Source organism: Panulirus ornatus, chromosome 73 (assembly GCF_036320965.1).
Source record: "Panulirus ornatus isolate Po-2019 chromosome 73, ASM3632096v1, whole genome shotgun sequence".
NCBI classification, from domain to species: domain Eukaryota; kingdom Metazoa; phylum Arthropoda; class Malacostraca; order Decapoda; family Palinuridae; genus Panulirus; species Panulirus ornatus.
The window spans coordinates 8,559,888-8,587,613 of record NC_092296.1 but is presented as its reverse complement, the minus strand read 5'-3'; the positions used below and the strand labels follow the sequence as shown (position 1 = coordinate 8,587,613).

Sequence of the window (27,726 nt, the reverse complement as noted above, 5' to 3'; positions counted from 1 at the left end):
TGTGTGTGTGTGTGTGTGTGTGTGTGTGTTTGCTCGGGAGGAGGGATGGGGGATGGGGCGAAAAGAACGCGGGACGGCAAGCCAGCTGCCAGGAATTCCAAATGAAGCAAATGAAAATAAACTCACGCTGGTCCAAAACCCCTTGTATATATATATATATTTGTCGCTGGTTCCCGCGTTAGCGAGGTAGCGCAAGGAAACAGACGAAAGAATGGCCCAACCCACCCCCATACACATGTATACACTTACACGTCCACACACGCACATATACATACCTATACATCTCAACGTATACATATATATACATACACATACATATACATATATACACATGTACATAATTCATACTTGCTGCCTTTATTCATTCCCGTCGCCACCCCGCCACACATGAAATGACAACCCCCTCCCCCCTCATGTGTGCGAGGTAGCGCAAGGAAAAGACAACAAAGGCCACATTCGTTCACACTCAGTCTCTAACTGTCATGTAATAATGCACCGAAACCACAGCTCCCTTTCCACATCCAGGCCCCACACAACTTCCCATGGTTTACCCCAGACGCTTCACAGGCCCTGGTTCAACCCACTGACAGCACGTCGACCCCTGTATACCACATAATTCCACTCTATTCCTTGCACGCCTTTCACCCTCCTGCATGTTCAGGCCCCGATCACTCAAAATCTTTTTCACTCCATCCTTCCACCTCCAATTTGGTCTCCCACTTCTCCTCGTTCCCTCCACCTCTAACACATATATCCTCTTGGTCAATCTTTCCTCATTCAATCTCTCTATGTGACCAAACCATTTCAATACACCCTCTTCTGCTGTCTCAACTACACTCTTTTTATTACCACACATCTCTCTTACCCTTTCATTACTTACTCGATCAAACCACCTCACACCACACATTGTCCTCAAACATCTCATTTCCAGCACATCCATCCTCCTCCGCACAACCCTATTTATAGCCCACGCCTCGCAACCATATAACATTGTTGGAACCACTACTTCAAACATACCCATTTTTGCTTTCGAGATAATGCTCTCGTCTTCCACACATTCTTCAACGCTCCCAGAACCTTCGCCCCCTTCCCCATCCTGTGACTCACTTCCGCTTCCATGGTTCCATCCGCTGACAAATCCATTCCCAGATATCTAAAACACTTCACTTCCTCCAGTTTTTCTCCAGTCAAACTTACCTCCCAATTGACTTGTCCCTCAACCCTACTGTACCTAATAACCTTACTCTTATTCAAATTTGCTCTCAGCTTTCTTCTTTCACACACTTTACCAAACTCAGTCACCAACTTCTGCAGTTTCTCACCCGAATCAGCCACCAGCGTTGTATCATCAGTGAACAACAACTGACTCACTTCCCAAGCTCTCTCGTCCACAACATACTGCATACTTGCCCCTCTCTTCAAAACTCTTGCATTCATCACCCTAACCACCCCATCCATAAACAAACTAAACAACCATGGAGACATCACACACCCCTGCCGCAAACTGTACTTGACCCTCCTCAGAAGGTCATCGTTGACCTGTTCAGCCTCCCCCCACCCCCACCCAGCTTAATGACCCTGTGAGGTTGTTTGGTCCAGTCACGTGACTTTCACGATCATAAGCGTGTCCGGTTATCATTTTCAGCCAGTATGAGCGTATCCGGCCACCACCCCTCCACCGGTATGAGCGTATCCGGCCACCACCCTCAGCCGGTATGAGCGTATCCGGCCATCACCTCTCCACCGGTATGAGCGTATCTGGCCACCACCCCTCCACCGGTATGAGCGTATCCGGCCATCACCCTCAGCCGGTATGAGCGTATCCGGCCACCAACAATCCCACATAAACCTCGGTGGGTTTAAACCCTTGAATTTCTCCCTCGTATTTCTTTATCACAGTCGATCACCAGAGCCGGTACATATTCATGGCTCTGGCCTCACAACCCTCACACACACACACACACACACACACACGTGAGCGTCTCATGTATTATTCCCGGTCAATTTAAACTTCAGACGGACACGTTTGCCGGAGGTGGCACGGAAGCGAGAATTATCCGGGGCGACAACGAACACACACACAAAAGGAAAAATGAATAAAATCCAGAATGATTTCTCGGCCGCCAACCATCGCTCGCGTTTTACCGCCATTTTTACGCTCAACTACGCAATGGCTCGTTAAGGTGGTGGCCATAATTTATTCATGTATACAGACCCCCAGGAAAATAACCCTTGTGCAAGTGTATTAAAGAAAGAATAAATGTAAGAAAGATATATATATATATATATATATATATATATATATATATATATATATATATATATATATATATATATATATATATATATATTTTTTATACTTTGTCGCTGTCTCCCGCGTTTGCGAGGTAGCGCAAGGAAACAGACGAAAGAAATGGCCCAACCCCCCCCCATACACATGTATATACATACGTCCACACACGCAAATATACATACCTACACAGCTTTCCATGGTTTACCCCAGACGCTTCACATGCCTTGATTCAATCCACTGACAGCACGTCAGCCCCGGTATACCACATCGCTCCAATTCACTCTATTCCTTGCCCTCCTTTCACCCTCCTGCATGTTCAGGCCCCGATCACACAAAATCTTTTTCACTCCATCTTTCCACCTCCAATTTGGTCTCCCTCTTCTCCTTGTTCCTTCCACCTCCGACACATATATCCTCTTGGTCAATCTTTCCTCACTCATCCTCTCCATGTGCCCAAACCACTTCAAAACACCCTCTTCTGCTCTCTCAACCACGCTCTTTTTATTTCCACACATCTCTCTTACCCTTACGTTACTCACTCGATCAAACCACCTCACACCACACATTGTCCTCAAACATCTCATTTCCAGCACCTCCATCCTCCTGCGCACAACTCTATCCATAGCCCACGCCTCGCAACCATACAACATTGTTGGAACCACTATTCCTTCAAACATACCCATTTTTGCTTTCCGAGATAATGTTCTCGACTTCCACACATTCTTCAAGGCTCCCAGAATTTTCGCCCCCTCCCCCACCCTATGATCCACTTCCGCTTCCATGGTTCCATCCGCTGCCAGATCCACTCCCAGATATCTAAAACACTTCACTTCCTCCAGTTTTTCTCCATTCAAACTCACCTCCCAATTGACTTGACCCTCAACCCTACTGTACCTAATAACCTTGCTCTTATTCACATTTACTCTTAACTTTCTTCTTCCACACACTTTACCAAACTCAGTCACCAGCTTCTGCAGTTTCACACATGAATCAGCCACCAGCGCTGTGTCATCAGCGAACGACAACTGACTCACTTCCCAAGCTCTCTCATCCCCAACAGACTTCATACTTGCCCCTCTTTCCAAAACTCTTGCATTTACCTCCCTAACAACCCCATCCATAAACAAATTAAACAACCATGGAGACATCACACACCCCTGCCGCAAACCTACATTCACTGAGAACCAATCACTTTCCTCTCTTCCTACACGTACACATGCCTTACATCCTCGATAAAAACTTTTCACTGCTTCTAACAACTTTCCTCCCACACCATATATTCTTAATACCTTCCACAGAGCATCTCTATCAACTCTATATATATATATATATATATATATATATATATATATATATATATATATATATATATATATATATATATATATATATATCATACATTCATTTATCTTATTAGACTTTGTCGCTGTCTCCCGCGTTAGCGAGGTAGCGCAAGGAAACAGACGAAAGAATGGCCCAACCCACCCACATACACATGTATATACATACACGTCCACACACGCACATATACATGCCTATACATCTCAACGTATACATATATATATACACATACACAGACATAAACATATATACACATGTACATAATTCATACTGTCTGCCCTTATTCATTCCCGTCGCCACCCCGCCACACATGAAATGACAACCCCCTCCCCCGCAAGCGCGCGAGGTAGCGCTAGGAAAAGACAACAAAGGCCACATTCGTTCACACTCAGTCTCTAGCTGTCATGTATAATGCACCGAAACCACAGCTCCCTTTCCACATCCAGGCCCCACAAAACTTTCCACGGTTTGCCCTAGACGCCTCACATACCCTGCTTCAATCCACTGACAGCACGTCGACCCCGATATACCACATCGTTCCAATTCACTCTATTCCTTGCACGCCTTTCACCCTCCTGCATGTTCAGGCTCCGATCACTCAAAATCTTTTTCACTCCATCCTTCCACCTCCAATTTGGTCTCCCACTTCTCCTCGTTCCCTCCACCTCTGACACATATGTCCTCTTGGTCAATCTTTCCTCACTCATTCTCTCCATGTGACCAAACCACTTCAAAACACCCTCTTCTGCTCTCTCAACCACACTCTTTTTATTACCACACATATCTCTTACTGTTTCATTACTTACTCGATCAAACCACCTTACACCACATATTGTCCTCAAACATCTCATTTCCAGCACATCCATCCTCCTGCGCACAACGCTATTTATAGCCCACGCCTCGCAACCATATAACATTGTTGGAACCACTATTCCTTCAAACATACAGATCTTTGCTTTCCGAGATAACGTTCTCGCCTTCCACATATTTTTCTACTCTCCCAGAACTTTCGACCCCTCCCCCACCCATTGGACCCCATTTCCCCGCTTCCAGGGTTTTCCCCCCGCTGACAAATCCATTCCCAATACAAAAAACACTTCACTTCCTCCATTTTTTTCTCCATTTAAAACCCCTTTACCCCCCCAATTGACTTGTCCCTCAACCCTACTGTAACCTAATAACCTTATCGTATTCAAATTTGGCTTCGCTTTACTTCTTTACAACACTTTACCAAAAACTCAGTCACCAACTTCTGCAGTTTTCCACCCGAATCAGCACCAGCGTTCGTATAATCTGTGAACATTATCAATGACTCACTTCTCCAGCTTCTCGTCCACAACATACTGCTTACTTGCCCCTCTCTTCAAAAACTATTGCATTCAATCTACCTAACCAACCCCATCCATAAAACAAAACTATACAACCATGGAGACATCACACCACCCCTGCCGCAAACTGTACTTGTCCTCGCTGAAGGTCATCGTTGACCTGTTCAGCATCCCCCCACCCCCCACCCAGCTTGAATAGAACCTGTGAGGTTGTGTGTTTGGTCCAGTCAACGTGACTCTCCCTTTCTCGATCAAAAATAAGCGTTGTCCGGTTATTCATTTTTCAGCCAGTTGCATGAGCGTATCCGGCCACCCCCCCTCCACGGTATGAGCTGAGCGTATCGGCCACCACACCCTCAGACGGTATGAGCGTATCCGGCCATCACCTCTTCAACCGGTATGAGGTATCTGGCCACAACCCCCTTCCACCGGTTTGAGGCGTATCCGGCCATCTCCCCTCAGCCGGTATGTGCGTATCCGGCCCACCTCAATCCCACATAAACTCGGTGGGTTTTTAAACCTTGATTTTTCTCCCTCGTTATTTCTTTATAACAGTCGATCACCCAGAGCCGGTACATAATTCTTGGCTATGGGCCCTCACTAACCTCTCACACACACACTCACACGTGAGCGTCTCAGTTATTTTCCCGGTCAATTTTTAAACTTTCAGACGGAACACGTTTGCCGGGGGATGGTTGGCACGGAAGCGAGAAATTATCCGGGGGCGGGACAAACGAACAAACAACAAAAGGGGAATATTGTATAAAATATTCCAGAATGATTTCTCGCGCCACACCATTCGCAGCGTTTTACCGCCATTTTTTTCGCCTCAAACTACGCAATGGCTCTCGTTTATAAAGGTGGGGGCCTTATTTTATTCATGTTTACAGACCCCAGGAAAATAACCCGGGGGCAAGTGGATTTAAAGAGTAGAATATATGTTAGTTAAGATATACTTATTTATATATATTTATTTTAGATATAGTTAATATTTACTTATATATATATATATATATTTTATAAGATATATATAGATATATTTATTTTTTTTTGTTCTTGGGTACGCGGTCTCCCGGGAGGGTGCGGGGGGTGGGGGGGGTGCGCGTGGTTTATGTCGATTTGTTAGGGAAATTAAAACACCACACATTGTATATGGGTGTTCTGGACGGCATTTACTCGCTTTTGTGTACTGTAAGTCATATGGAGGGACAAGGGGGGACCCATTTGCTTCGTCGGCTATGGCAGGGGAGGCATTGACTCGTCTGCTCGGCATGAAAATGGGGTTCCAATGAGCGCCATTGGATAGGTGGAAAGGGCACACGGGCTACCTCCTGGCTGGGTGATCGGCCCCGTGGAAATCACATTTTTGGAGGGGGATAGAATGGACGGGGCATAAGAATTGGGGGGAAGACAGCGGCGGTACGGTTCCGGGCACCGCGTTATCAGTGTGCAGCGGGGGCATTGACGTTGCGCTATAGCTGACGAGCTGGGGCATCTTTACTAGGGGATTTTATCCCGAGGCGGCGTCGCGTCTAATAAGAGAGGGGGGTGGGACTATATTAACGACGGTCCAGGTAGTGTAGCTAGAGTGGATTACATAAGATCTAATTTCTGGGGACCATCTATGAGCACTGGGCCAGGCTCATCCAAATACCCCTCCTGGGCACATACGTCTTATCCTTTGCCCCGCGGCATAACCTTACAACATTTGGTGGAATCCCCCCCCTCGTGGCCAGGCATAATTACCCATTTTTTTCTTTCCGAGATAATGTTCTCGACTTCCTCCAACTTTCTGCATATGGCTCCCAGTTTGGGGCCCCCGCCCCCCTCCCGATGTTTCCTCGGCCGCGGCCTTGGGGACTGCGCGGCACTGTTGCATCGAACTGTGTGAGTTTTATCGGATACAGCAGAATGGGGTGCGAAGGGACACAATAACTCTCCGCCATTACGGGTACTTGACACTGCTTCACACGTCGGGTCAGTTTGTTTAAGGGAGAGTTGGCTCTGGGTAGCGGTTGCAGGGAGGAGGACCTCTTAGGGTCCTATCTTCAGGGCTCCATTGCCTTCTGCAGTTTCACCACCTTGAATCTTGCACCTGCGCTGTTGTCTGCTGCGGATACATACAACTGACGCACTTCCCAAAGCTCTCTCTATCCCCAACAGACTTCATACGTGCCCCTCTTTCCAAAACTCTTGCTTTTCCTCCCTAACATACCCCATCCATAATCAAATTATAGCAACCTTGGTGATCTATCTCACTACCCCTTGCCGCAAACCTAAATGGCTCACTGGTGAACCTTTCTCTTGCCTCGCTTTCCTACTCGTACACATGCCTACAATCCTCGATTTTTTTTTTTATTAAAAAACTTTTCACTGCTTTTTAACAAAACTATTCCTCCCACACCTATATTCTTAATACCGTCCACAGAGTCATCTCTATCAAACTCTATTTATATATATATATATATAATTATATTATATATGTATATATATATATATATATTTATATATATATAATATATATATATCATTCATTTCATTTATCTTATTAGACTTTGTCGCTGTCTCCCGCGTTAGCGAGGTAGCGCAAGGAAACAGACGAAAGAATGGCCCAACCCACCCACATACACATGTATTATACATACACGTCCACACACGCAACATATACATGCCTATACATCTCAACGTATACATATATATATACACATACACAGACATAAACATATATACACATGTACATAATTCATACTGTCTGCCCTTATTCATTCCCGTCGCCACCCCGCCACACATGAAATGACAACCCCCTCCCCCGCAAGCGCGCGAGGTAGCGCTAGGAAAAGACAACAAAGGCCACATTCGTTCACACTCAGTCTCTAGCTGTCATGTATAATGCACCGAAACCACAGCTCCCTTTCCACATCCAGGCCCCACAAAACTTTCCACGGTTTGCCCTAGACGCCTCACATACCCTGCTTCAATCCACTGACAGCACGTCGACCCCGATATACCACATCGTTCCAATTCACTCGATTCCTTGCACGCCTTTCACCCTCCTGCATGTTCAGGCTCCGATCACTCAAAATCTTTTTCACTCCATCCTTCCACCTCCAATTTGGTCTCCCACTTCTCCTCGTTCCCTCCACCTCTGACACATATGTCCTCTTGGTCAATCTTTCCTCACTCATTCTCTCCATGTGACCAAACCACTTCAAAACACCCTCTTCTGCTCTCTCAACCACACTCTTTTTATTACCACACATATCTCTTACTGTTTCATTACTTACTCGATCAAACCACCTTACACCACATATTGTCCTCAAACATCTCATTTCCAGCACATCCATCCTCCTGCGCACAACGCTATTTATAGCCCACGCCTCGCAACCATATAACATTGTTGGAACCACTATTCCTTCAAACATACAGATCTTTGCTTTCCGAGATAACGTTCTCGCCTTCCACATATTTTTCTACTCTCCCAGAACTTTCGACCCCTCCCCCACCTTATGACTCACTTCCGCTTCCATGGTTCCATCCGCTGCCAAATCCACTATCAAATATCTAAAACACTTAGCTTCCTCCAGTCTTTCTCCATTCAAACTTACCTCCCAGTTGACTTGTCCCTCAACCCTACTGTACCTAATAACATTGCTCTTATTCACATTTACTCTCAACTTTCTTCTTTCACAAACTTTACCAAACTCAGTCACCAGCTTCTGCAGTTTCTCACGCGAATCATCCACCAGCGATATATCATCAGCGAACAACAAATGACTCATTTCCCGAGCTCTCTCATCCACAACAGACTGCATACTTGCCCCTCTCTGCAAAACTCTTGCATTCACCTCCCTAACAACCCCATCCATAAACAAATTAAACAACCATGGAGACATGACGCTCCCCTGCTGCAAACCGACATTCACTGAGAACCAATCACTTTCCTCTCTTCCTACACGTACACACGCCTTACATCCTCGATAAAAACTTTTCACTGCTTGTATAAAATGCCTGATACATAAAACATCTCAATGTGGCTCTCTCTTCACTATCTATAGAGACTCAGCTCCGGGAGAGATGCAACACCGGGCGTTCGGTACACACTGAAACGGGGTTTGGAGAGAGAGAGAGAGAGAGAGAGAGAGAGAGAGAGAGAGAGAGAGAGAGAGAGAGAGAGAGAGAGAGAGAGAGAGAGAGAGAGAGAGAGAGAGAGGATGTAATGGCGAGGATACATTCCACCTCAACAAAAAATGGTGGGGTGGTGTATGATGATGATGATGGTGATGGTGGTGACGATGATGATTTATCATACATCAGAGTTGTATTTTCGTGTATTTCAGAGAATGAAGCAACATATTACGCGAACAGTAAATCTATACGACCAGACAGGCTGGGGGAATATACATTTTTGGTGTGTGGGCAATGCATATTCATACATGCTTTTAGTGAGTATATGATATATATATATATATATATATATATATATATATATATATATATATATATACAGATAGATAGATTGATAGATTGATAGATTGATAAATAGATAGATTAATAGATAGATAGACAGATAGATACACTGATAGATAGATAGACAGATAGATAGATTGATTGATTGATTGATAGATATATAGATAGATAGATAGATAGATTGATTGATTGATAGATAGATAGATAGATAGATAGATAGATAGATACATTATCCCCAAAAATCAAGTATCTCTATCTACTCAGTATCTCCACCTCAGTGAACCAAGTTACAGATTAAGTTATCTTATTGGCCACACGTCTGGACACAGAGGCACTAATTACACATAATCAAAAGTAAATATTTATCAACTCCTTTATGTAACCCAACCCGGAATTACCTCAGGTAAATAGAACCCTGGTCTTGGGAGCTTGGGTTAGGGGGGGTTTAGCGGGGGTTTGGAAGATGTGTTTGAAGTCTCTTCGCTCGTAACCCCCTAACCTGTGACCTGAGGTAGTGTGTGGGGGAGGGTTGGGGGTTTGTAGGGAGGGGGAGGGGTCTTTCAGGGCCGTGACCTAGTGTGGCGGATGGGGGTCAAGGGTCATTCTGGGCCGTGACCTCGCGTGACCTGAGGTGGGGGACGGGGCTTTGGGTTCGTTCCAAAATCGTGACCTCTCGTTGACCTGAGGTGGCAGATGGGGTTAGGGGGTCATTCTGAATTGTGACCTCGCGTGACCTGAGGTCACAGAGGGGTTTTGGGGATTCTTCTTGGCCAAGACCCCAACCTACCCCATACTGTGACCTCATGGGGTCACACCAGTGTTACCAACCTATCCCGTGCTGTGACAACACTGTTACCAACCGACCCTATGGCGTTACACCAGCGTTACCAACCAAAACCCCGTGTCGTCACACCAGCGTTACCAACCAAAACCCCGTGTCGTCACACCAGCGTTACCAACCAAAACCCCGTGTCGTCACACCAGCCTTACCAACCAAAACCCCGTGTCGTCACACCAGCGTTACCAACCAAAACCCCGTGTCGTCACACCAGCGTTACCAACCAAAACCCCGTGTCGTCACACCAGCGTTACCAACCAAAACCCCGTGTCGTCACACCAGCCTTACCAACCAAAACCCCGTGTCGTCACACCAGCGTTACCAACCAAAATCCCGTGTCGTCACACCAGCGTTACCAACCAAAACCCCGTGTCGTCACACCAGCCTTACCAACCAAAACCCCGTGTCGTCATACCAGCCTTACCAACCAAAACCCCGTGTCGTCACACCAGCGTTACCAACCAAAACCCCGTGTCGTCACACCAGCGTTACCAACCAAAACCCCGTGTCGTCACACCAGCGTTACCAACCAAAACCCCGTGTCGTCACACCAGCGTTACCAACCAAAACCCCGTGTCGTCACACCAGCCTTACCAACCAAAATCCCGTGTCGTCACACCAGCGTTACCAACCAAAACCCCGTGTCGTCACACCAGCCTTACCAACCAAAACCCGTGTCGTCACACCAGCCTTACCAACCAAAACCCCGTGTCGTCACACCAGCGTTACCAACCAAAACCCCGTGTCGTCACACCAGCCTTACCAACCAAAATCCCGTGTCGTCACACCAGCGTTACCAACCAAAACCCCGTGTCGTCACACCAGCCTTACCAACCAAAACCCGTGTCGTCACACCAGCGTTACCAACCAAAACCCCGTGTCGTCACACCAGCGTTACCAACCAAAACCCCGTGTCGTCACACCAGCCTTACCAACCAAAATCCCGTGTCGTCACACCAGCGTTACCAACCAAAACCCCGTGTCGTCACACCAGCCTTACCAACCAAAACCCCGTGTCGTCATACAAGCCTTACCAACCAAAACCCCGTGTCGTCACACCAGCGTTACCAACCAAAACCCCGTGTCGTCACACCAGCCTTACCAACCAAAACCCCGTGTCGTCATACAAGCCTTACCAACCAAAACCCCGTGTCGTCATACAAGCCTTACCAACCAAAACCCCGTGTCGTCACACCAGCCTTACCAACCAAAACCCCGTGTCGTCATACAAGCCTTACCAACCAAAACCCCGTGTCGTCACACCAGCCTTACCAACCAAAACCCCGTGTCGTCATACAAGCCTTACCAACCAAAACCCCGTGTCGTCATACAAGCCTTACCAACCAAAACCCCGTGTCGTCACACCAGCCTTACCAACCAAAACCCCGTGTCGTCATACAAGCCTTACCAACCAAAACCCCGTGTCGTCACACCAGCGTTACCAACCAAAACCCCGTGTCGTCACACCAGCCTTACCAACCAAAACCCCGTGTCGTCACACCAGCCTTACCAACCAAAACCCCGTGTCGTCATACCAGCCTTACCAACCAAAACCCCGTGTCGTCACACCAGCCTTACCAACCAAAACCCCGTGTCGTCACACCAGCCTTACCAAACCTCCCCTCACCCCATCCTCCTTCCACCTCGCTGTCAACGGGGATCCAGGGGTTCGACCATCTACTTAACCCACTGGAACCTCCTCTCCTTCCAGGAGTTCTGGACTATATATTCCAGAAGGCCATAGCTGGTTGACTGGCCTCCCGGCCGCTTCCAGACCAGACCCCCCTCGTCCATAACCCGCCTCAAGTGGTCCAGTCAAGAAAGAGGTTTCCATTCGTAAGAGAAAATGGAAAAAAAAAGACTATATATATATATATTTTTTTTTTTTTTTTTTTTTTTTTATACTTTGTCGCTGTCTCCCGCGTTTGCGAGGTAGCGCAAGGAAACAGACGAAAGAAATGGCCCAACCCCCCCCCCATACACATGTATATACATACGTCCACACACGCAAATATACATACCTACACAGCTTTCCATGGTTTACCCCAGACGCTTCACATGCCTTGATTCAATCCACTGACAGCACGTCAACCCCGGTATACCACATCGTTCCAATTCACTCTATTCCTTGCCCTCCTTTCACCCTCCTGCATGTTCAGGCCATCACACAAAATCTTTTTCACTCCATCTTTCCACCTCCAATTTGGTCTCCCTCTTCTCCTCGTTCCCTCCACCTCCGACACATATATCCTCTTGGTCAATCTTTCCTCACTCATTCTCTCCATGTGCCCAAACCACTTCAAAACACCCTCTTCTGCTCTCTCAACCACGCTCTTTTTATTTCCACACATCTCTCTTACCCTTACGTTACTCACTCGATCAAACCACCTCACACCACACATTGTCCTCAAACATCTCATTTCCAGCACATCCATCCTCCTGCGCACAACTCTATCCATAGCCCACGCCTCGCAACCATACAACATTGTTGGAACCACTATTCCTTCAAACCTACCCATTTTTGCTTTCCGAGATAATGTTCTCGACTTCCACACATTCTTCAAGGCCCCCAGAATTTTCGCCCCCTCCCCCACCCTATGATCCACTTCCGCTTCCATGGTTCCATCCGCTGCCAGATCCACTCCCAGATATCTAAAACACTTCACTTCCTCCAGTTTTTCTCCATTCAAACTCACCTCCCAATTGACTTGACCCTCAACCCTACTGTACCTAATAACCTATATATATATATATATATATATATATATATATATATATATATATATATATATATATATATATATATATATATATATTATCCCTGGGGATAGGGGAGAAAGAATACTTGCCACGTATTCCCTGCGTGTCGTAGAAGGCGACTAAAAGGGAAGGGGGCGGGGGGCTGGAAATCCTCCCCTCTCGTTTGTTTTTTTTTTTTTATTTATTTTCCAAAAGAAGGAACAGAGAAGGGGGCCAAGTGAGGATATTCCCTCAAAGGCCCAGTCCTCTGTTCTTAGCGCTACCTCGCTATCGCGGGAAATAGCGAATAGTATGAAAAAAAAGAAATATATTCCTATGAGTCCTCGGGAAAAATGAAACACGATAAGTTCCCAAGTGCACTTTCGTGTAATGATCACATCATCAGGGGAGACACAAGAGAGAAATATAACAGTCAGTTGATATACATCGAAGAGACGAAGCTAGGACGCCATTTGGTAAACAGTGTCCATGGACAATCACATGTTTACCAAATGGCGTCCTAGCTACGTCTCTTCGATGATGTGATTATTACACGAAAGTGCACTTGGGAACTTTCCGTGTTTCATTTTCCCCGTGGACTCATAGGAACATATATATATATATATATATATATATATATATATATATATATATATATATATATATATATATATATATATATATATATATATATATATATCCCTGCGGACAGTCAGCCTTCTTGTTGGGGTCAAGTGTGGCGTGTTCAAGGAACAGTGTGGCAGAAGAGAGGGAGGTCGGTGGTTAAGGGAGCAAGAAGGGGAGGGACAACATTCTCCTACCATGAGAGGTCAGGGTTGTTACAACCCCAGTGATACGGAACGAGATTCCCAGTCTTAATTACACTGACCCTATTTCTTTTTTTTTCCCCCCGACAAAAATGTTGTATATGTTTGTTGAGCGTTCCGGGGAAATTATATGGGAGGGTATTGATTGAGAGGGTGAAGGCATGTACAGAGCATCAGATTGGGGAAGAGCAGTGTGGTTTCAGAAGTGGTAGAGGATGTGTGGATCAGGTGTTTGCTTTGAAGAATGTATGTGAGAAATACTTAGAAAAGCAAATGGATTTGTATGTAGCATTTATGGATCTGGAGAAGGCATATGATAGAGTTGATAGAGATGCTCTGTGGAAGGTATTAAGAATATATGGTGTGGGAGGCAAGTTGTTAGAAGCAGTGAAAAGTTTTTATCGAGGATGTAAGGCATGTGTACGTGTAGGAAGAAAGGAAAGTGATTGGTTCTTAGTGAATGTAGGTTTGCGGCAGGGGTGTGTGATGTCTCCATGGTTGTTTAATTTGTTTATGGATGGGGTTGTTAGGGAGGTGAATGCAAGAGTTTTGGAAAGAGGGGCAAGTATGCAGTCTGTTGTGGATGAGAGAGCTTGGGAAGTGAGTCAGTTGTTGTTCGCTGATGATGCAGCGCTGGTGGCTGATTCGGGTGAGAAACTGCAGAAATTGGTGACCGAGTTTGGAGGAAAGTGTGTGAAAGAAGATTGAGAGTAAATGTGAATAAGAGCAAGGTTATTAGGTTCAGTAGGGTTGAGGGACATGTTAGTAGGGAGGTAGGTTTGAATGGAGAAAAAATGGAGGAAGTGAAGTGTTTAAGATATCTGGGAGTGGACTTAGCAGCGGATGGAACCATGGAAGCGGAAGTGAGTCATAGGGTGGGGAAGGGGGCGAAGGTTCTGGGAGCGTTGAAGAAAGTGTGGAAGGCGAGAACGTTATCTCGGAGAGCAAAAATGGGTATGTTTGAAGGAATGGTGGTTCCAACAATGTTGTATGGTTGCGAGGCGTAGGCTATAGATAGGGTTGTGCGGAGGAGGGTGGATGTGTTGGAAATGAGATGTGGTGTGAGGTGGTTTGATCGAGTAAATAAGTAAGTAATATACATAATAATCCCATCTTACATAAAATACATTCAAACATGACGATGTACATAATGACAGGCTAAATATTCTAATCAAGGTCAAAAATCCTTATCATTAAGGGCAAACACCCTAATATAAAACAAATCCAGAACCGCAGGCCTGTTCTACACCTCATACATCTAAATACCAAAACTCAGGGAATGCCTCCATGTTGCCTACGCTGGGTCTACCCTCGTAAAACAAGAGGGTAATTCCACTACAGTGTTAACATTCTAAGACGCTGTTGGCCAACGCAGTACCACGCTGCCATCTATAGGTGACTGGTGTCGTGAGCGTGATTACTTATCGCTTTCGAGAAGGGCGGTTTGTGTGTGACACTGGTAGGTGGTGATCGGCCTAGGCGTTGGCGGGGTTGCGTGCCCTGGGGTGTCACTTCGTCTATACGGAGGAGGAGGACAAGTTACCGCACTTATACAGGTAAACAAAAGACTGCTCCTCAAACGGAAGAATTATTACACGATTCTTTTTTTTATTTTTTTTTATTTTTGTTTGAAAACTACTTAGTCTAGAGGTTCATATGGAAGGTTGGGAGGAGGAGGGGAATCTCGTTACAAAGGAGCTATTCGCTTAAAGAAAGAAGAAATGTCTTTCCCAGGCTGTGGCCCGCCGAAAACTGTTTCCAAACACACACACACACACACACACACACACACACACACACACACACACACACACACACACACACACACAACTCAGACACACGAGCATGTGAGAAGTGTCCAGTGTGTTCTTTAAGACCCCTCTCTCTCAGATAAGACAGCAAATCTTGAGACGTGTAGGGAAGTCGTGTCTCAGTATATGAACAAAGTATATCAACTGACTGTTATGTTTCGCTCTTGTGTCTCCCCTGATGATGTGATTATGACACGAAAGTGCACTTGGGAACTTGTCGAGTTTCATTTTCCCCGTGGACTCTATAAGAATATATATATATATATATATATATATATATATATATATATATATATATATATATATATATATATATATATATATATATATTTACTCACAATTTAAGAAGGTTTGACTGCAGCACATGTCGCCAGGTATGGAGGCAGGGGTGATCAAGGGGTCTCACTCTCATTAAACAGGTAATACATCATTAAGGAGGTAATATGTAATTAAAGTGGTAATGTGTCATTAAGGAGGTAATTAATCACTGTGTAATTGTGAGGGTTGGATGTTCATCTGGTTCTTGGCTGGTCTGTATGTGTGAGGAGCAGGTGATGATGACAATGATTATCATAATGATGAATAAGGTAATGATGTGTGAGTTGATACTGGCATTGTGTGTGTGTGTGTGTGTGTGTGTGTGTGTGTGTGTGTGTGTGTGTGTGTGTGTGTGTGTGTGTGTGTAGAGTATCGAATGTTATTGGAGGAGGAGGAGGAGGGGCGTGAGGGGCCGTCATTATCGCATCTCTGGTGTCCAGGATAGATGTATCCACAAGACGTGGGAAGGAGGAGAGGAAAGGAGGGGAGGGGAGGTGGAGGGAAAGGATGCCTTCCCGTCTCTCTCTCTCTCTCTCTCTCTCTCTCTCTCTCTCTCTCTCTCTCTCTCTCTCTCTCTCTCTCTCTCCCTGGCGGGAGCCTGATCTATCTCGTGTGGTGAGCATCGATTTCTATTGACAGGGCCGAGGCAAGTAATGGAGACTTGCTTATGTTTTTTTTTTTTGTGTGTGTGTATCATAATTAACCCTTGACCTCTGGGCCACCTGCTTCCTACACACACACACACACACACACACACACACACACACACACACACACGAGATGGGGTCACCAACGAGGGTTGTACTGTCTCCCTGTACTGTGCAATTAGCTAACTACAAATAGGTAATTAAACACTACATCACAAATGTCCACTGCAGAGTGGTTAGGGTTTGCGTCTTGTGAACCACAAAACCCCACGTTCGAGCCCCACATGCGTGCAACAACTTCGTATAATATCGCGTTTCCTCTGGCAATTCTCTCTGTACAACTCTCAGGTCCTTCTCAGGGGGAAAACAGTGAGTTAATAACACCTGGAATTCGATCATAGATACAGACGAGATCTTGCCAGTGCCTTTTTGACTCACTAGCTTGAACTTCTCTCTCTCTCTCTCTCTCTCTCTCTCTCTCTCTCTCTCTCTCTCTCTCTCTCTCTCTCTCTCTCTCTCTCTCATGCACTTCACTGCAATCCTCATCATGGGGCACCGTCCCTGGCCCTCCCACAGCCTGGCACTACATACATAAACAGTTCCCTCCACAATGGAGCGCCGAAGTCGTCCCCACAATGTCACATCACAGACGACCCCTCCCTCACATCACAGACGACCCCTCCCTCACATCACAGACGACCCCTCCCTCACATCACACACGCCCCTCTCTCACTCACAGCCTCCCTCACATCACACACGACCATCCCTCACATCACACTCGACCCTCTCTCACTCACAGACAACCTCACATCACACACGACCCTCCGATCCTACTCACATCACACACGACCCTCTCTCACTCACAGACAACCTCACATCACACACGACCCTCCGATCCTACTCACATCACACACGACCCTCTCTCACTCACAGACGACCCTCCCTCACATCACGCACGACCCTCCCTCCCTCACAGACAACACTCCTCCCTCATTCTCCACCCCGTGCCCTACAGACAGGTCACCGCATCCCTCCCTCCCTCCCTCTCTGTCATCGTGAGGCACACGCACACACACACACACACACGGCACCAATGACGCCTCACACCCACCCACACACACCCTACTCCACCACCTCCTCCTCCTCAACCGAACCACAGGCCCAGCACCAGCGCTGCCCTGTGCACAAAGACCCATATACCCACTCCCTGTCAGATGGCAAGTAATCCCCCTGATGACACCAAGTCTCCATAGCTGCCACAATACCGTCGCCCCTCCACTGACTCTCCGCCACCTCCTCCTTACATCAAAGGTGGGCCTGCGCCTCGGGGCTTCCCTGGGGCGGGGCGACGTAGGCCTCCACTATGTAAGGAATGGACAATGGACTACCACAACCCACCCACCCTCCCTTCCTTCCTCCCTCCCTCTTCCGTCCATCCCCGTCTGCTGTTCCCCTCCCTCTTCCGTCCATCCCGTCTGCTGTTCCTTCGACTCGCCCATCCCGGTCCCCGTCCGTGCCGCGCCCCCCCACCACCAGCCTGGAGAGGGGTCACCAGATGCCGTCTGTCAAACACCTGCCGTTGAAAAGCCAGCTTTCCCTCTCCCTCCCTCTCTCCCACGCCCCTCTCCGGCGTGTGTCGTGTGCACTCCTCACCTCTGCCGCCTGCACCCGCGCCTTCCTCACCATGCTCTCTCTCTCTCTCTCTCTCTCTCTCTCTCTCTCTCTCTCTCTCTCTCTCTCTCTCTCTCTCTCTCTCCCCACTTCCTTCCCGTAATTTCCCCTCTCTCTCTCTCTCTCTCTCTCTCTCTCTCTCTCTCTCTCTCTCTCTCTCTCTCTCTCTCTCTCTCTCTCTATCTATCTCCCCACTTCCTTCCCGTAATTTCCTCTCTCTCCCTCTCTCTCTCTCTCTCTCTCTCTCTCTCTCTCTCTCTCTCTCTCTCTCTCTCTCTATGTATCTCTATCTATCTATCTATCTATCCCACTTCCTTCCCGTAATTTCCTCTCTCTCTCTCTCTCTCTCTCTCTCTCTCTCTCTCTCTCTCTCTCTCTCTCTCTCTCTCTCTCTCTATCTATCTATCTATCTATCTGTCTATCTCTATCCATCTATCTATCTACCCCCACTCTTCCCGTAATTTCCTCTCTCTCTCTCTCTCTCTCTCTCTCTCTCTCTCTCTCTCTCTCTCTCTCTCTCTCTCTCTCTCTCTCTCTCTCTCTCTCTCGTGCAGTTCAGAGTGGGTATTTTCTTGACTCGTGTTTCTCGCCGTCGGAATAGTTCTATAAACCAACGTTTGCCCAGGGGTCGTAACTGTCCTTTTGAAGTGGTTCTTTTCATCTTGGAACAATCAGGGTGGGAGGGGGGAGGGAGGGGAGGGAGGGGGGGAGAGTAACAACACTTTGTTTGACAACATAATTAGACTGAACTGGGGAGGAAAAAACGAGCACACACACAGTCTCTCTCTCTCTCTCTCTCTCTCTCTCTCTCTCTCTCTCTCTCTCTCTCTCTCTCTCTCTCTCTCTCTCTCTCTCTCTCTCTCTATCTATCTATCTATCTATCTATCTATCCATCTATCTATCTATCATCTATCCATCATCTATCTATCTCACACTTTCCCTCTCCCTACTGACCTCTCTCTCTCTCTCTCTCTCTCTCTCTCTCTCTCTCTCTCTCTCTCTCTCTCTCTCTCTCTCTCTCCTGCTGACCTCATCATGCCGGAGGTTGGGGGGGGAGGGGGGCTCCAACCCCGGGTCTCTACATCCGTTCTGCCAATTAAACTGAAAGCTGTTGGAGCCAGACCTGTCTTACCCAGTCTTGTCTGACCCAGGCGGTGGGTGGGAGAGTGGACCGCCCGGGTGGTGGGAGAGGACGTGAGAGAGTGGGAGAGGACATGGTAGGGTGGGAGAGGACATGGTAGGGTGGGAGAGGACGTGGTAGGGTGGGAGAGTGGACCGCCCGGGTGGTGGCAGAAGACGTGTGAGAGTGGGAGAGGACATGGGAGAGTGGGAAAGGATATGGGAGAGTGGGACAGGACGTGGTAGGGTGGGAGACGACATGATGAGAGAGTTGGAGAGGACATGGTAGGGTGGGAGACGACATGAAGAGAGAGTTGGAGAGGACATGGGAGAGTGGGAAAGGATATGGGGGAGTGGGAAAGGACGCGGTAGAGTGAGAGCAGATGAAAGAGTAGGAGATGACATGGTAGAGTGGGATAGGATATGGGAGAGTGAGAGTGGACATGGAAGAGTGAGAGGACATGGTAGGGTAGGAGAAAACATGATGAGAGAGTGGGAGAGGACATGGTAGGGTGGGAGAAGACATGATGAGAGAGTGGGAGAGGACATGGTAGGGTGGGAGAAGACATGATGAGAGAGTGGGAGAGGACTTGGTAGGGTGGGAGAAGACATGAGAGAGTTGGAGAGGACATGGTAGGGTGGGAGAGGACATGGTAGGGTGGGAGAGGACATGATGAGAGAGTTGGAGAGGACATGGTAGGGTGGGAGAAGACATGAGAGAGTGGGAGAGGACATGGTAGGGTGGGAGAAGACATGATGAGAGAGTGGGAGAGGACATGGTAGGGTGGGAGAAGACATGATGAGAGAGTAGGAGAGGACATGGTAGGGTGGGAGAAGACATGATGAGAGAGTGGGAGAGGACATGGTAGGGTGGGAGAAGACATGATGAGAGAGTGGGAGAGGACGTGGGGTGGGTGGGAGAGAGAGAGAGGGTGGGCAGTCATGCAAGTCCTCAACCCAGTGTGTCTTTATTGTGTAACCTCCATCACTGTCGCCACCTCCGGCCCCGATCCAATATTCTCCTCCCTCACCCCTCTATCGTCGCTCATTCTTCTTCTTCTTCTCTCTCTCTCTCTCTCTCTCTCTCTCTCTCTCTCTCTCTCTCTCTCTCTCTCTCTCCCTGCACCGCTCCTCGTTCTTATTTCCCTGTCCCCCTTCGTCCTGCCTTTATTGCCCTCCCAACACACCTGGTAGATGATCTCGCCAAGGGCGTGCGTCCGTCCGTCCGTGCTCTGAGGGGGGAAGGAGGAACCTAAGTCCGCCTTTGTTTCGGTCGCTGGTTTGTCGTCTCGGTCGCTGGTCGTCGTCTCGTCCGCTGGTCGTCGTCTCGGTCGCTGGTGGTCGTCTCGGTCGCTGGTGGTCGTCTCGTCCGCTGGTGGTGGTCGTCTCGTCCGCTGGTGGTGGTCGTCTCGTCCGCTGGTGGTGGTCGTCTCGTCCGCTGGTGGTGGTCGTCTCGGCCGCTGGTGGTGGTCGTCTCGTCCGCTGGTGGTGGTCGTCTCGTCCGCTGGTGGTGGTCGTCTCGTCCGCTGGTGGTGGTCGTCTCGGCCGCTGGTGGTGGTCGTCTCGTCCGCTGGTGGTGGTCGTCTCGTCCGCTGGTGGTGGTGGTCGTCTCGTCCGCTGGTGGTGGTCGTCTCGTCCGCTGGTGGTGGTCGTCTCGTCCGCTGGTGGTGGTCGTCTCGTCCGCTGGTGGTGGTGGTCGTCTCGTCCGCTGGCTAAGCACCCGCGGAGGGTGGCTCGACTTAAGGGAGTTGTTGAGGTGAAGCCCGGGGGACCCATCTTCCACTCCCTCCGTGTCATTATTCCCAGTCTTGTTCTACGTCCCATGACAGATATAAATTCCCCGGGCCCGGACTCAATACCTTTTCCCCCCTCCTCTGGCACCTTCCTTCTTTCCTTACCCCTCATCACTTATCCCTCACATTCTTTCCCCTCTGTCTCTCTCTCCCCTCCCTTTCCCTCATTACAAACGCTGTCCAATACCAGCTTGGAGGAGTTCGACACGCTTGGGGTGGTGTCCCCTTCACCAGCTTCTGGTGAGGGGGTTCCAAAGCATACCTGGGGGTTCTCGCCTGACTCCCCTGCCAATGAGAGGGAGGTCTCACGCCCCTCGCAAACCCATTTACCCCCCTTTTCAAAGACCCTTGTCTCTTCTTTCCATCCATGGCACCAACACTTCAAGTATTTCTCGCCGACGTTTGATCTTCCTGGACTCTCATCTGACCAGTGCTTCTCCTAACATCTACTTTACTCGGTGCAAACGATTTCAACATCTCGAAATACATCATCCTTATTCACGACCCCACTTCAGAATACGAGCCTGGGCTGATTCCAGCACCGGCCACAGCTCATGCGCACGCCCCCAGGAACCTGGGATCTGCAAAGATGACATCTTCCCGGCTTGGGATTTTGCCATTCCCTCATTCCCGTGTCCTTCTCTTTCAGTCTTTTCGTCATTGGTTCCAAACTGTACGACTTTCCCCCCACCCCCCTCGACTAGACTTGGTATCCCTGACATCCAACCCACTTCGAACTGAGGTCTTCGACTTCAAGACTTCGACGTCGACCCCCCCAAAGGGAGCGGTTGGAGTCCACAGGTTGGAGCAACCTCGCACATGACCCACGTTCTTCATGCGTGTTGGCGCACATCACCAGCCCACCTTTTGGATACCTTTGTCAACCGCTGGTCCCTCGCGTCTGAGGGGGGTTGGCTGGCTTGGCCTTCACCGTCTCGTCCCTGATTAGCTCATCTTACCGCACTGTTTTAAACGCCGTTAACGACTCCACCGACCCGGCGCACTTTTTTTTCCCCCCCCTCCAGCTACCCACTCGAAATGTCAATATTGCCGTGTTATTTTGGTCGACAGGTCTCCGACGAGAGTGACTGTAGGCCATTCTTTCTTGACATTCCATGGGGAGATAACTGACTCTCTATCTCTCTCCTAATAGATCCTCAGGTGATGTCTTTTTTTTTTTTTTTTGTCGCTACCAGTCGTATAACAGAGGGTTAAGTACTGGAAAACGAAGGTGCTGTACTGGAAGACGAAGGTGCTGTACTGGAAGACGAAGGTGCTGTACTGGAAGACGAAGGTGCTGTACTGGAAGACGAAGGTGCTGTACTGGAAGACGAAGGTGCTGTACTGGAAGACGAAGGTGCTGTACTGGAAGACGAAGGTGCTGTACTGGAACACGAAGGTGCTGTACTGGAAAACGAAGGTGCTGTACTGGAAGACGAAGGTGCTGTACTGGAAGACGAAGGTGCTGTACTGGAAGACGAAGGTGCTGTACTGGAACACGAAGGAGCTGTACTGGAACACGAAGGTGCTGTACTGGAACACGAAGGTGCTATACTGGAAGACGAAGGTGCTGTACTGGAAGACGAAGGTGCTGTACTGGAACACGAAGGTGCTGTACTGGAAGACGAAGGTGCTATACTGGAAGGCGAAGGTGCTGTACTGGAAGACGAAGGTACTATACTGGAAGGCGAAGGTGCTGTACTGGAAGACGAAGGTGCTGTACTGGAACACGAAGGTGCTGTGCTGGAACACGAAGGTGCTATACTGGAACACGAAGGTGCTGTACTGGAACACGAAGGTGCTTACTGAACCAGTGCTGAACGGAAGCGAAGGTGCTGTACTGGAAGCACGAAGGTGCTGTACTGGAACACGAAGGTGCTGTACTGGAAGAAGGGGCTATACTGGAACACGAAGGGGCTGACTGGGAAAACGAAGGGGCTGTACTGGGAAACGAAGGTGCTTAAATGGAAACCCAAATGCTTTCTGGAAACGAAGGTCTTACTGGAAACGAAGGTGCTGTACTGGGAAACCCAAGGTGCGTACGGAAACAAGGTCTTACTGGAAAACGAAGGGGCTGTACGGGAAAACGAAGGTGCTATACTGGAACACGAAGGTGCTATACTGGAACACGAAGTGCTGTACTGGAAGACGAAGGTGCTGTACTGAACACGAAGGTGCTGTACTGGAACACGAAGGTGCTGTACTGGAACAACGAAGGTGCTGTACTGAACACGAAGGTGCTGTACTGGAACACGAAGGAGCTGTACTGGAACACGAAGGTGCTGTACTGAACACGAAGGTGCTGTACTGGAAACGAAGGTGCTGTACTGAACACGAAGGTGCTGTACTGGAAACGAAGGTGCTGTACTGGAAGGCGAAGGTGCTGTAACTGGAACACGAAGGTGCTGTACTGGAAGACGAAGGTGCGTACTGGAAGACGAAGTGCTGTACTGGAAGGCGAAGGTGCTGTACTGGAAGACGAATGTGCTGTACTGGAAGACGAAGGTGCGTACTGGAAGACGAAGGTGCTGTACTGGAAGCGAAGGTGCTGTACTGGAAGGCGAAGGTGCTGTACTGGAAGGCGAAGGTGCTGTACTGGAAGCGAAGGTGCTGTACTGGAAGCGAAGGTGCTGTACTGGAAGACGAAGGTGCTGTACTGAACACGAAGGTGCTGTACTGGAAGACGAAGGTGCGTACTGGAAGACGAAGGTGCGTACTGGAAGACGAAGTGCTGTACTGGAAGCGAAGGTGCTGTACTGGAAGGCGAAGGTGCTGTACTGGAAGGCGAAGGTGCTGTACTGGAAGGCGAAGGTGCTGTACTGGAAGGCGAAGGTGCTGTACTGGAAGGCGAAGGTGCTGTACTGAAGACGAAGGTGCTGTACTGGAAGCGAAGGTGCTGTACTGGAAGGCGAAGGTGCTGTACTGGAACACGAAGGTGCTGTACTGGAAGGCGAAGGTGCTGTACTGGAAGGCGAAGGTGCTGTACTGGAAACGAAGGTGCTGTACTGGAAACGAAGGTGCTGTACTGGAAACGAAGGTGCTGTACTGGAAGACGAAGGTACTATACTGGAACACGAAGTGCTGTACTGGAAGGCGAAGGTGCTGTACTGGAAGCGAAGGTGCTGTACTGGAACACGAAGGTGCTGTGCTGGAACACGAAGTGCTGTACTGGAAGACGAAGGTGCTGTACTGGAAGACGAATGTGCTGTACTGGAAGCGAAGGTGCTGTACTGGAACACGAAGGTGCTATACTGGAACACGAAGGAGCTGTACTGGAACACGAAGGTGCTATACTGGAAGGCGAAGGTGCTGTACTGGAAGGCGAAGGTGCTGTACTGGAACACGAAGTGCTGTACTGGAACACGAAGGTGCGTACTGGAAGACGAAGGTGCGTACTGGAAGACGAAGGTGCTATACTGGAACACGAAGGTGCTGTACTGGAACACGAAGGAGCTGTACTGGAAGACGAATGTGCTGTACTGGAAGACGAAGGTGCGTACTGGAAGACGAAGTGCTGTACTGGAAGCGAAGGTGCTGTACTGGAACAACGAAGGTGCTGTACTGGAAGACGAAGGTGCCTGTACTGGAAGACGAAGGTGCGTACTGGAAGACGAAGGTGCTATACTGGAAGGCGAAGGTGCTGTACTGGAACACGAAGTGCTGTACTGGAACAACGAAGGTGCTGTACTGGAAGACGAAGGTGCCTGTACTGGAACACGAAGTGCTGTACTGGAACACGAAGGAGCTGTACTGGAACACGAAGGTGCTGTACTGGAACACGAAGTGCTGTACTGGAAGGCGAAGGTGCTGTACTGAACACGAAGGTGCTATACTGGAACACGAAGGTGCTATACTGGAACACGAAGGTGCTATACTGGAACACGAAGGTGCTATACTGGAACACGAAGGTGCTATACTGGAACACGAAGGTGCGTACTGGAAGACGAAGTGCTGTACTGAAGACGAAGGTGCTATACTGGAACACGAAGGAGCTGTACTGGAACACGAAGGTGCTGTACTGGAACACGAAGTGCTGTACTGGAACACGAAGGAGCTGTACTGGAACACGAAGTGCTGTACTGGAACACGAAGGTGCTATACTGGAACACGAAGGTGCGTACTGGAAGACGAAGGTACTATACTGGAACACGAAGGTGCTATACTGGAACACGAAGGTGCTATACTGGAACACGAAGGTGCTGTACTGAACACGAAGGTGCTGTACTGGAAGACGAATGTGCTGTACTGGAAGGCGAAGGTGCTGTACTGAAGACGAAGGTGCTATACTGGAACACGAAGTGCTGTACTGGAACACGAAGTGCTGTACTGGAAGACGAAGGTGCCTGTACTGGAACACGAAGGTGCTGTGCTGGAACACGAAGGTGCTATACTGGAAGGCGAAGGTGCTGTACTGAAGACGAAGGTGCTATACTGGAACACGAAGTGCTGTACTGAAGACGAAGGTGCTGTACTGAAGACGAAGGTGCTGTAACTGGAAGACGAAGGTGCTATACTGGAAGGCGAAGGTGCTGTAACTGGAACACGAAGGTGCTATACTGGAAGGCGAAGGTGCTGTACTGGAAACGAAGGTGCTGTACTGGAAGACGAAGGTGCTATACTGGAAGGCGAAGGTGCTGTACTGAAGACGAAGGTGCTGTACTGGAAGACAAGGTGCTGTACTGGAACAACGAAGGTGCTGTACTTGGAACACGAAGGTGCTATACTGGAAGGCGAAGGTGCTGTAACTGGAACACGAAGGTGCTATACTGGAAGGCGAAGGTGCTGTACTGGAAGACGAAGTGCTGTACTGGAAGGCGAAGGTGCTGTACTGGAAACGAAGGTGCTGTACTGGAACACGAAGGTGCTGTACTGAACACGAAGGTGCTGTACTGAACACGAAGGTGCTGTACTGGAACACGAAGTGCTGTACTGGAACAACGAAGGTGCTGTACTGGAACACGAAGGTGCTGTACTGGAACAACGAAGGTGCTGTACTGAACACGAAGGTGCTATACTGGAACACGAAGGTGCTGTACTGGAACAACGAAGGTGCTGTAACTGGAACACGAAGGTGCGTACTGGAAGACGAAGGTGCTGTACTGGAAGACGAATGTGCTGTACTGGAAGACGAAGTGCTGTACTGGAAGACGAATGTGCTGTACGCACGGGGCCGCGGCAACAACCAGAGACCACTCACCTGTTGTGGCCACCTGCCGCAAGGGCCGCAGGAACAACACACCTGCCGCAAGGGGCCGCAGGTACAACCAGGAACCACTCACCTTGCTCCTGCAGAAGGAGGAGAAGAACGACCCCCAGTAGCCTGGCGGGCCTGGAGGGGCGGTAGACCCGCCTCATGCCTGCCCTGAGGTCCTCCTGGGGCGCGCCCCTGGGTCGGCACGGGGCACGTGCGCCCGACAGTCCCGTAGGCGCTGCAGGAGGCGCTGCACGCGCGGACCTGGCACGTGCGTCCGGTGTCTCACTCATCCCGCGCTTCTTATGATCTCCCTGGATGACGGTCGGTCGCGCCTGCAGCTGGTGGGCCAGCCTGGGGCGTAATCAGGTGGTGGTGGACAGATGGGATCCCAGCTGGAATGATCTGGGGGGGAGGAGAGAGGGAATCGAACCCCCATATGTTCCTATCTCACGCACCACACGCACCAAAGTCCCTCTTAAAATCTATTTCAAGTCTAGCTTCAATAGTGTCATCATCATCATCTCCAACGCGAAGCAAAAATATCGAAAACAAAAAAAGGTAATCTTAAAAACAAAAAGGTAATCTTGATGAAGAAAAAGTAATCGGGAAATAGAGCACAAATAAGGAGAAACGGCGGCCAAAAGTATAGCACTATAAGGGAACGAGAAACTGAAGGGAAGGGGTGTTACGATGGGCGAAAGTTCGGCACTAAACTTCGTTGCGATGGTCCCCCTCCGACACCACGTGGACGGCCAAGACGGGTCGGGGTGGTGTGTGTGGGGTCCCGGCCCAACACAGTATCTATCGTCCTCTGGACCACAGAGACACACTACAGGTGTGTCTATCTTGCCCCGGCGGAGGAGGTGGAGGGGCGCGGACGCCCCCGGCCGTCTCTTGACACCCTGGCGGGGAGACTCAGCCACCCCGTCAGAGCGGACCGGAGGGAGGGAAGGCCCCGCGCCTACTGAGGAGATACCGGGCGCGCTACTGCAGGAGGAGGAGGAGGAGGAGGCGTGTGCTCTCAGCGTGGCGTTCCGGGAGCCACTGTGACGCGCGGGCAACTGCTCCCCACCGCGACCAGGCGCGCACTGACACGCCCACCACCGCGGCCTCTCTACAGCCACCGACCTGGGTCCTAGGGAGGGGCGTTGTGGGCCGACGGTCTTGGGAGGGCCCCCAGGACGCACGCACACGCACTCTACCGCACGCACACGCACTCAGACGGCCATGCCCACACGCCCAGGCACACGCACAGGCACTCAGCTCTCCACCACGCACAAGCAGTGAATGACGAACCCACGTCAAGAGGGAATGTGCCACAGTTCCTATATATATATATA

The 27,726-nt window shown here is 49.2% G+C and overlaps 1 protein-coding gene across 1 annotated transcript in view; it reads right to left on the bottom strand.

Moving 5' to 3' along the window:
* LOC139748212 (cell adhesion molecule Dscam2-like) overlaps positions 1 to 27,483 on the bottom strand; it is a 356,883-nt gene extending 329,400 nt beyond the window's left edge. Inside the window, exon 1 of the mRNA XM_071661036.1 lies at positions 26,472 to 27,483. Coding sequence (XP_071517137.1) covers positions 26,472 to 26,676 — 205 coding nt within the window. The 5' untranslated portion in view covers positions 26,677 to 27,483. The remainder of the gene's footprint in view (positions 1 to 26,471) is intronic.
* Between the last annotated feature and the right edge of the window lie 243 nt (positions 27,484 to 27,726).